This window comes from Hordeum vulgare, chromosome 6H, assembly GCF_904849725.1.
Source record: "Hordeum vulgare subsp. vulgare chromosome 6H, MorexV3_pseudomolecules_assembly, whole genome shotgun sequence".
In the NCBI taxonomy this organism is placed as follows: Eukaryota; Viridiplantae; Streptophyta; class Magnoliopsida; order Poales; family Poaceae; genus Hordeum; species Hordeum vulgare.
This window is the reverse complement of record NC_058523.1, coordinates 107856990-107866006: the sequence shown is the minus strand read 5'-3', so window position 1 is coordinate 107866006 and position 9017 is coordinate 107856990. Positions and strand designations below refer to the sequence as shown.

Genomic DNA, 9017 nt, shown 5'->3' with positions numbered 1-9017 from the left:
TCCGATTTTTTTTTTCAAATTCCAAGACATTTTTGAAATAGAAAACAGAAACATAAAAACGAAAAAAGAAAAAAAGGAAAAAAGAAACAGTCAAACAACAGTAACAGAAAAGCGAAACTGGGCCGACCCAAATGTTGTCAGGAGGGTGTGCAGAGTGCGTCAAATAGGATTTTCCCTTTCCGAGGTCGTCCGCTCGTAAACCTTGCGCGAGGGGTGGATCGCTGGGAATTGGGTCAAGTTTTCCAAGCCCAAATCTTGTACAACCCCGAACAACAGAATTAGGCCTGACAATTCTAGATCGCCAATTCCAAACAGTTTTTTCTATATCCAAACAGGGTGCAACACAAAAGCTCCAACGCGATCGAACCCTTTCGTGCGGCTTAAGGCGAAAAACAGTGGCTCCAACTTGTGCTTGACTCTTCCCTACGAGCCGGGCTGCCCCAATCCCGCCAGAGTCGGCCATCGATCGACCTCTCGATAAAACGGCTGGCGAGCGGCACCGCCATCCTCGCCGGACCATCTGCTGGCCATTATCATCAACCAGGTGCGCCTCTTCCCTTCCCTGCCCTGCCCTGCCCCCAACACCCAAACCCTAATTTAAGCTATTTTGTACTTTGATTTTTCTGCAAAAGGCTATCCAATGTCTGGGGTTTGAACCAAAACTGCTATGGGAACCTTCGATGGGGACCTCAACCAAAACTTTCAAAGTTAGCGTTTAGCCGCGTTGCAGTAGAGTGCCCCCCCCCTGTTCTCCGATCTGTTGTTCTGAACCTTGTGTAGCTGTGTGTCTTTGCCGGTTTCTCGGCTAATGAGAATTCAGATTCAGGTGGCCTTTTTGCCACCCGGTTACTTTCAAAATAAAATAAAATTCAAAGATAGTGTTTGGGGCTAAGTTCATATATCGTCCCTTTGATTGTTTGGCCTGAAAATTTTACAGCATTGCTTTACTGACTTACTGTTGATAACTCTAGCTACAGTTTGCCTCTTGCAGAAAATAAAACTGCTTCAGTCTTGGAAAAGATGAGGAACACTAAGAAGGGTGCTGATAATCGCACAAGAAGATCACATAAGACTAGACGAGCTTGCAATAGTAAAGGAAGGGCGACCGAGCCAATGGCATCATGTATGCTGCATGTTCATCTTTTATTAGCACCCCTTTGAATTGGTTGATCTGTGATAGTTTTACCACATTGCTTTACTGTTAATGAATCCACATTTTCCCCTTATTTTTTTTCTCCAAAAAATCATGCAGCAGTCTTGGAAAAGGTGCAGAAAAGTAAGAGGGGTGGCGATGATATCGCAAGAAGATCGGATGAGAGGGATGGTGATCTTCTCCCAAGATCATACAAGAGCAGAATGGTTCGCGATGGTAAAGAAGTCATTGGCATACCGGTTCTTCCCCTTTCATTAGCATTCCCTTGATTGATTTGTGTAGGGCCATGGTTTCTAGAGAGGGGGTGAAAATGGGTTTTCTAGCACTGAAAAAGACCAAGATACATTCCAGTCAGCCATGTCATCATCCACGTAATATGCCACATCAGTAAAACCACCCCAGGGGGGGTTATTTAGACGGTTTTCAATACTTTGGGGCAAAAAACCTGGTTTCTAGCTAGGTGAGGGGTGAAGTAGGATAACGCCAATAAAGCAAGTTTAATTTTTACCTTTGTACTTAAATATCGATTCAACTAGTTTAGAACACATTCATTGTTTCAGTGCTATCAGATATCAAAGTTACACAATGTTCTTCGGTATGTTCATGTAGACCGACTTCTAAAGTGAATTGTTGTTGCTCAGGTTGTCATCATAATCAAATACATCAATTATCCGCAGGATTTATGTGAATTTACTTCGTGTATAGTAACTAATATCTCACTGCTAATCGCTTGACCTTGTTGCACCAGTATACACATATGCTGGCTACAAGGAGCAGTTTGGGGATCCGGAGTCCATGGGCTACCCTAAGCCTCCAATCACCATGCTAGATGGTGAGTCAGTGCTTCTAAATTTACTGACCCTTTTTTACAACTCTGTTGTACAACTAACAACCACATCTATCTTCCATCAGATGACATGCTTTTGGTTAATACTTTCGAGGGAACTTTTGGCGACACATACCCTGAAGGTGATTGGCGTGAATTCAGTAAAAAGGGCTCTTCCAACATAGATCGCTATGTTGTCGCCCTTGCTTCATTCAGTGGTGAGTTGCAGTGACGCCGCATTTGCCATTTCATGTTTCTATTTGAGTCATCACCTCTTAACAAACCAAAAACTCACGCACAGGAGAGAAAAGGCATTTTGCATGCTCGGGTTTTTTCATCGAATGGAACGGATCTACAATTATCCTGACATCTGCAAGCTTGGTCAGAAGTTCAAATGATGAAAACAAGATTGATGAAAGCTTGAGGGTTGGTCCTCCTCATCATTCTTTGCATCGGTTACCTGTTCTTTGAAACAATTGCTTGAGTCTGACCTGGATCATTTGTAGATCGAAGTGTTGCTTCCCAGGAAACGACGCATAAAGGGCACGCTACAGCACTACAGTCTACACTACAACATTGCTCTAGTCAGCGTCGAGGATTGTCGTGTTGTTTGTCCAGCAATTATTCAGCGTCGTCGGTATGTGTGCTCTAAAATAGCAGCCGTAGGGCGCTGTTTCGTATCAGGCGCGCTGATGGCCGTGATCACGGAACAGGTCACCTGGACAGGCACGCTCGAGTGCGTTTGCATTGAACGAATCTCACGTAGAATCACCAAGGTGCGTATGCTGTTGCTATTTCCTGCCTAGGTGGAAGTAAATCGTAGTACTTGTAGTATCTATTTGGATTAGAAATTACAACATGTCACCTTGCTAGGCTGGTACTGGAGGACCCCTTGTTAATTTGGACGGGGAAGTTGTCGGCATGGACTTCTACGACACGAGGATCGGAACCCCTATCGTGATGTGGGATCATGTTGAATGCATTCTGGACCATTTTTGTGAAAAGAGGTATGCCTGGCTAGCTTTCCTTTCTGGGCATTCAGGTGCTTGTCATACGTGTTAAGTTTTGTAATGATCTTTTAATGATGTTTACTTACTTACCTGGGCCGAATATTTTAAAGAAGCTTGTTGAACCAAGCTGGTTCAGTGAAGCATCATGAATGAGTGATTTCTGTTAGTACTAAATCTGTTTATCGGTATGATGTTTTGGCTGACAGTAAGGCTGGTGAAGTTGGGAGTGACAGTGGTGAGGCTTTCTGGAAAATAAATGGGGATCATAGTGACAGGCTAAACAGGCATGTGTTGTTATTCTATACAGTTGACACTATTAAGCTATGGTTTCAGTGTGCTCTTTTTTCTTGGATAAATAACGAGATTATCACTATAACATACTCCCTCCGTACCGAAATATAAGTCTTTTAAGATATTTCACTAGATGTCTACATACGAAGCAAAATAAATGATTCTATACTTTAAAGTATGTCTATATACATCTGTATGTAGTCCATTAGTGAAACCTTTAGAAAGACTTATTTAAAAACGGAGGGAGTACATACAGGTGGCCTGTGCCCGCGCCATGTTGGTGCAGTCGGGACGACGTGGACGCGGACAAGAAATCCGAGGAGGACGAGCTGAACCTTGACCCCCCACCCCTCCCCAGTGACATTTTCGATGGGTGCTTCAATATTTTTGAAAAGGGGCGGGGCTCATCCAGCGGCAGAAACAACGTACCCCGCAGTAACCCATTCATATACGGGTACATACACGGGAAGAGGGTTTTACTTTCTGTTTGATAGTGCGTGTCTGCAGCATTTCCTTGCGTTGTTGGCTTGGTTTTAGTTCCCGAGGATCTGCTTGTTGCTGCTGCAAATGTTTCATGTACTAGCTAGCTGCTGTGCTTGGGTCTCTTGGAATTGTAGAGTGGGTGCAGCCTTGTGTAACAGATGGTGATGATCGACTTGGTTTATACTGAATTCGTTTATACTGTACAACAGTGACTTTGTAAATTTTAAGATAATACGCCGGTTCAGTCTTTTAAAGGCGTTCATAGAAATGAGCGTATGCGCGTATATATATATATATATATATATATATATATATATATATATATATATATATGTATATATATATATATGAGCGCTTACGTCTGCACCGTGTTAAAAAAAATGGTGCGACTACATTTTTTTTAGAAAAAGAGGATGACCTCTGGCCTCTACATCAGAGAGATGCATGCAGCCATTTTATTGATTATTCTCGAGGATCTTACAAAGTATTATAACAATATGTCTGAATCCGCCATCTTCACAACATCTGTCGCTACTCCTATCCATATGATGAAGGGGTGCTAGCTGGGCCACATACCCAGATCACTTACCTAAGCCTAACATCAAAAGTCGGAAGCCCCAGCAGATCCGGTCAAGCCATCTGCCACATACTGGGTCTAGGGCACAAAACCGATCTGACGCACTCATGTGCTATCGCCGCCATCTTCCACCGGTCCGTCTTCAGAGCAAATATTGAGGCTTCTACCTTGTGTAGCCACTCTGCCATTGACGTCACCATGACGCTAGATAGCTACCTCCTCCTGCGCGAGTCCATCTCCACGCATCGGACGCCGAGTCCCCACAGCGCCATGCCGCTGATATCCGCCGCCATCAATGTGTGAGATGAAGCACCGCTCCACCATTCCTCCATCCAGCACTTGCTCCAAAACGATGCCCCCAGGAGGGAGGGCGGTAAAACGCCATCATCGTCTGATCCAGGAAGACCCAGATCTAGGGTTTCCCCCGGAGCATCCAGAGCCTGATGATGCAAACAGCAATGCCGTTGCTCCACCAGACGAGCGCCGCCGACGTCACAGCCTCCAAGATGTAGCAGGCCAAAATGCGCCGACATCGAACCGCCGCCACCCCCACCACCGCTTGAGCAGCCCCCCGAGCAACGCCTTCAGGAAGGAACACGCCACCGTGGTGTCGTCGTCGCTTGGACCAAGGGGTTCTGAGGTTTTGACCTGAGCTCCTAGGAGGGGTGGAAGGAACGGGATCCTCTTCAAAGCCTCCAACAAGGGGAACAACACCCAAAAGCGTTGCCTTCGGAGTGGCCGCCGCACCGGCCAAGGGACTCCCCCGGAATCCTTCCAACCACCGGATCTGCAGGGCCAACACCCAAGAACAGCGAGAAGCCATCTGGGGCCGGATCCGCTGCAGATCGGAGTAGATCGGGGTCGACGAGAAGCAACACCATGGCCACCAGCATCCAGCGAGGACCGCCACCGCAGCCGCCTCCACCCCCCGCGCCGTCCGGGTCAAAGAGGGATCCACCGACCGCGTACAGGGGCCACCACCGCCTGCACCCGCCGGAGCACCGCCGTTAGCCCAGCGCCCGCCACCGCCTGCCGCGGGCCGCCGCCGTGCGCCCCACTCCCCGCCACCGCTCGCCGAGGCCTGCCCCCTCGCGCCCGATCGCGACCGCCACAAGCCACCGCCGTCAACCACCTAGATCCGCCGCCCGCGGAGGAAGGGGAGCCGGGAGAGGGAGTCCCCCGCCGCCGCCGTCTGCCACACGTGTTTTACCGGCGACGTCACCCGGCGGCGACGAGGAGGGGAGGATGAGAGAGCGGCAGCGGCGCCTAGGGCTTGGGAGCCCCCGAGTCGCCCAGGGCGGGGGCGACGCGAGGGGTGGTTAATTGATCTCTGGTGAGACTACATACAGCAAGCAAGAGGCTGCACAAGAACTCTGCACCCTCCCTCAAAAGGAAAAAAGAAAAGGACTCAGCACCCCCAAACCGATTATCGCCCGAATCATTGACGCGTATGTCGTCAAGCGTGGCTCGGAACCAAATCGGTTTCCTTTCTTGCGTCGCCCTCTTCCCTCCCGCGCGATAGCATTCAGTCCGAGTTCCACCCTTCCTGCGTCGCCAAATCGATCATTCACGCGTCTGCACTCGGTCGTGCGGAAGCTGCTCGGGGAGACACGCGTGAGTCAGGCGTTGCAGAACATTGTTATCCCTGCCTTCGACATCAAGCTGCTGCAGCCAATCATCTTCTCGAGATACGACGTAAAGTTGTTTCCTCCGCTCCAAATAAACACGTTCCCTCATTCATCTATTATTACATACATGTATGTATGTATGTTTGTTGCCTGCGTACGTCGATCGTAGTAACGTCGATTACTGCATCTTGTGTGTGCAGGCTCAAAGCGACGTCTCCAAAGACGCCCTTCTCTCCGACGTATGCATCAGCACGTCCGCCGCGCCCACCTATCTGCCCGGCCACCACTTCGAGACCACGGACAGATACGGCAAACCGCGCGCGTTCAATCTTATCGACGGTGGCGTCGCGGCGAACAATCCGACGTTGCTGGGCATGACCCATGTGAGCAAGCAGATACTCATGGGCAACAAAGATTTCTTCCCCATCAAACCGGCCGACTATGGAAAGTTTCTCATCCTCTCCTTGGGCACCGGGTCGGCCAAGCTCACCGACAAGTTGGACGCAGCGCAGTGCAGCAAGTGGGGCATCTTCGGGTGGCTCTACAACAAAGGTGTGTCGCCCCTCATTGATAGCTTTTGTCAGGCAAGCGCCCACCTTGTGGACATCCACGCATCCGTGCTCTTCCAGGCGCTGCATTGCCAAAGGCGCTACCTTCGCATCCAGGATGACGATCTCAAGGGAAACACTTGCTCCGTCGACGTGGCCACGCCGGAGAACCTGAACATGCTTGTCGACGTCGGCAAGGCATTACTGAAGAAACATGTGTGCATAGTGGACGTCGAGACCGGGAAAAGTGTGCCGGACATGAACAGGGGCACCAACGAGGAAGAGCTGATTCATTTCGCCCGAATGTTGTCACATGAGCGCAAGGCTAGGCTTCAAAAGAAGCAAAGTAGCACTACAAAGTAAACCTTGGCTAGGACCTAGGATTGAGTATATGGTATGAACTATTCGTGTGTATTTATTGAATTTTTTTTCCATGTGTATATACATTTTAGATTTATCCATTAACTAAGATGAGTGATTATCATAATATATATTCCATATGAAATTTGATGATGAATATATTTATAGCACTCCGACCAAGCAAACAAAGAGTACTGCCAGATATGCAACAGAAACGGAGGGTTAAGATCCTCAAGGCAGAGGCCGGAAAGTGAAAATCTCTTCCATTTTAAAAAGGTCATGATGGGTACGGGGGAGGCTGCTGTGGCGACTCCGCAGGCGACTTCCGCCCTGGTGGACACCGGGGATGCAGATTTTTGCGAGAAGGGCGGGGGGTCTAACGCCGTTCATGGGCGCGGTGATGAGATCAGCCACCACCTCCACGTCGACGGAAATTCTCTGGCGGCGAGGCATCCGACATGTGAGACCAAGGTAAGTTCTGGACTTCCTTCTTCTCTCATGGATGTTTTGCAGGTGTTCACCGTCGTTGGGAGGTTCGTTTCTCGATTGCTAAGGATGTATCTAAGGTAGATCATTATGGCTCGCTAGTCGTTCATCTTTTGTCTGGATGGGCGACGATTAGAGATGCGGAGGGAGATTTTCTTGCAGGTTGCTATCTTCTGCCTAATGATATGAGGATTGGGTTAGAGATTGAGATGGATGGATTTCTAGTTTTGTTGTTAAAACCTTATTCCTCCGGGAGCGATTGTGGGGAGAAGAATGCATCGGCTCCTTCTCGGGTAGGGGGGAAATTCTGGGTTCTTGCAGACCAGAGCGATGATTCGGACGTCGAGGAGGATGCTCCTTCACCGAGTTCTTCGTGTTCTTCGGTTCCATCACCGATTTCTCCAGCAACGCCTGTGGGGGTGTCGAGGGATTGTAAGCTGCAGCAAGACTTCCAATTACCGATGAAGAAGATGGGTGCTCCAAGGCCGAAACCTTGGATCGGGCCTCTTCCTAAGGTAAGTAGGAATCCAATTTCACTTGCTGATTTTTTTGTTCCTAGCCATTGGCGTTTGGTTAGTTTGAATCAACGCCAGCGAAAATTTAGGCCCCTGATGCAGTCTGCGCCGGCTCTGCCGCTGATGGTGCAGTCTACGCGCTCTAGGCGGGATTCGTTCCTTGCGGCTGCCCTTTCGGAGGATGGGCCGGTATCTTTTGCAGTGCCTGAACCGCAGGCTGGGTATGTGGCCCAGTCGGGTTCAAGTCGGCCTGACGCTGGACAGGTGGATTGCCAGAAGGATTTCGGCCCTGATGACCAGGTTATACGTAAGATTGCTAGGGTTGGATTCCCTCGTCAGCAGTCTAGACGGGCGCCGCGCGTTCCTCTTCTTCGTTCGCCGGTCATGTCTGGTAGAGAAGCTTCTTTGCCGCAACAGCGTGCGCTGGCGGCTGCGAACCAGGGTCCTAGCAGTACTCGAGGCCCGTGGTCCCGTTTGCCTCCTCAACCTGCTGTACCTGCTGCAAAGTCTGTGGCGGGGGGGGGGGGGTGCAGGTCGCTCCAAGGGCTCGCGAGCCGGGTGGGCAGGCTGGGGGCGATATCAATCGTATGCAGCCCCGCGGAAGGTGGAGAGACGATGGTGTCAACGCTTACGACACCGGTCAGCATCGTGGTTCGTCGTCGCATGGTGGTGGTCGAGGATATGCTTGGCAGTCCAATGCCGGTCCGGGACAGGGCTTCTCGGGACCTTCAGGTAATTTTGTGCCTGGGCCGGCAGGTCCCAAGAGGGGTGGTTATCGGGGACGGTGGGGAGGCCATGGTGGTGGTAGGTGATGGGGTCCTAGTCCTAGGGTAGGGTCATAGGCCTGCCCTACATGTCCTACCCAAGGACTACCCCACACAAGGGGCAGGACCTTAAGTACGCCCCGACTGAATTAAGGTGCCCCCATCATCCAGTCGGTAACAGGCCCAGAATCATCCAGTCGGAGACTAACATTCGGAGAGCACCGGGTCTACCGACTGGATACACTCGGTACGTCGTAACCTCTCTGGAGGGAAACTGCTGTACGTTTCCGGGTGCATTTACTAGCATTTAGAGCATACGTTACCTGTAACATATGCATTCAATCGCCACTACTCCACCCTTGAATCAGAACCGTTG

The 9017-nt window shown here is 50.0% G+C and overlaps 2 protein-coding genes across 5 annotated transcripts; both read left to right on the top strand.

Annotated features, from left to right (window-relative positions):
• The first annotated feature begins 347 nt into the window (after window positions 1-347).
• Window positions 348-4011, top strand: LOC123402609. 4 transcript variants are annotated; one of them, XM_045096544.1, is made up of 10 exons: window positions 348-544; window positions 978-1123; window positions 1256-1369; window positions 1902-1985; window positions 2066-2197; window positions 2281-2405; window positions 2486-2755; window positions 2853-2986; window positions 3196-3273; window positions 3537-4011. In XM_045096544.1, exons 2-10 carry the CDS (start codon window positions 1021-1023, stop codon window positions 3769-3771), a joined length of 1275 nt encoding a protein of 424 aa, XP_044952479.1. In that variant the 5' UTR covers window positions 348-544; window positions 978-1020; the 3' UTR covers window positions 3772-4011. The 4 variants fall into 4 exon arrangements, with proteins under 4 accessions (XP_044952479.1, XP_044952480.1, XP_044952478.1 ...); XM_045096543.1 differs by having other exon boundaries at window positions 349-544; window positions 992-1123; window positions 1253-1369; XM_045096542.1 differs by having other exon boundaries at window positions 349-544; window positions 1253-1369.
• Window positions 4012-5219: 1208 nt separating this feature from the next.
• On the top strand, window positions 5220-7216 carry LOC123405173 (patatin-like protein 1). The gene is made up of 3 exons (XM_045098970.1): window positions 5220-5346; window positions 5863-6035; window positions 6169-7216. The coding sequence occupies exons 1-3, from the start codon at window positions 5220-5222 to the stop codon at window positions 6877-6879; spliced, it is 1011 nt and encodes a 336-aa protein (XP_044954905.1). The 3' UTR covers window positions 6880-7216.
• The last annotated feature ends 1801 nt before the right edge of the window (window positions 7217-9017 follow it).

Excerpts from the sequence above, each read along its gene's own strand:
- LOC123402609 (XM_045096543.1), top strand. The coding sequence starts at position 1,021 with ATGAGGAACACTAAGAAGGGTGCTGATAATCGCACAAGAAGATCACAT. Across the intron at positions 1,370-1,901 it reads GAGCAGAATGGTTCGCGATG|TATACACATATGCTGGCTAC; the intron begins GTAAAGAAGTCA and ends TTGTTGCACCAG. Across the intron at positions 1,986-2,065 it reads TCCAATCACCATGCTAGATG|ATGACATGCTTTTGGTTAAT; the intron begins GTGAGTCAGTGC and ends ATCTTCCATCAG.
- LOC123405173 (XM_045098970.1), top strand. The coding sequence starts at position 5,220 with ATGGCCACCAGCATCCAGCGAGGACCGCCACCGCAGCCGCCTCCACCC. Across the intron at positions 5,347-5,862 it reads GCACCCGCCGGAGCACCGCC|CATTCAGTCCGAGTTCCACC; the intron begins GTTAGCCCAGCG and ends CCCGCGCGATAG. Across the intron at positions 6,036-6,168 it reads TCATCTTCTCGAGATACGAC|GCTCAAAGCGACGTCTCCAA; the intron begins GTAAAGTTGTTT and ends TTGTGTGTGCAG.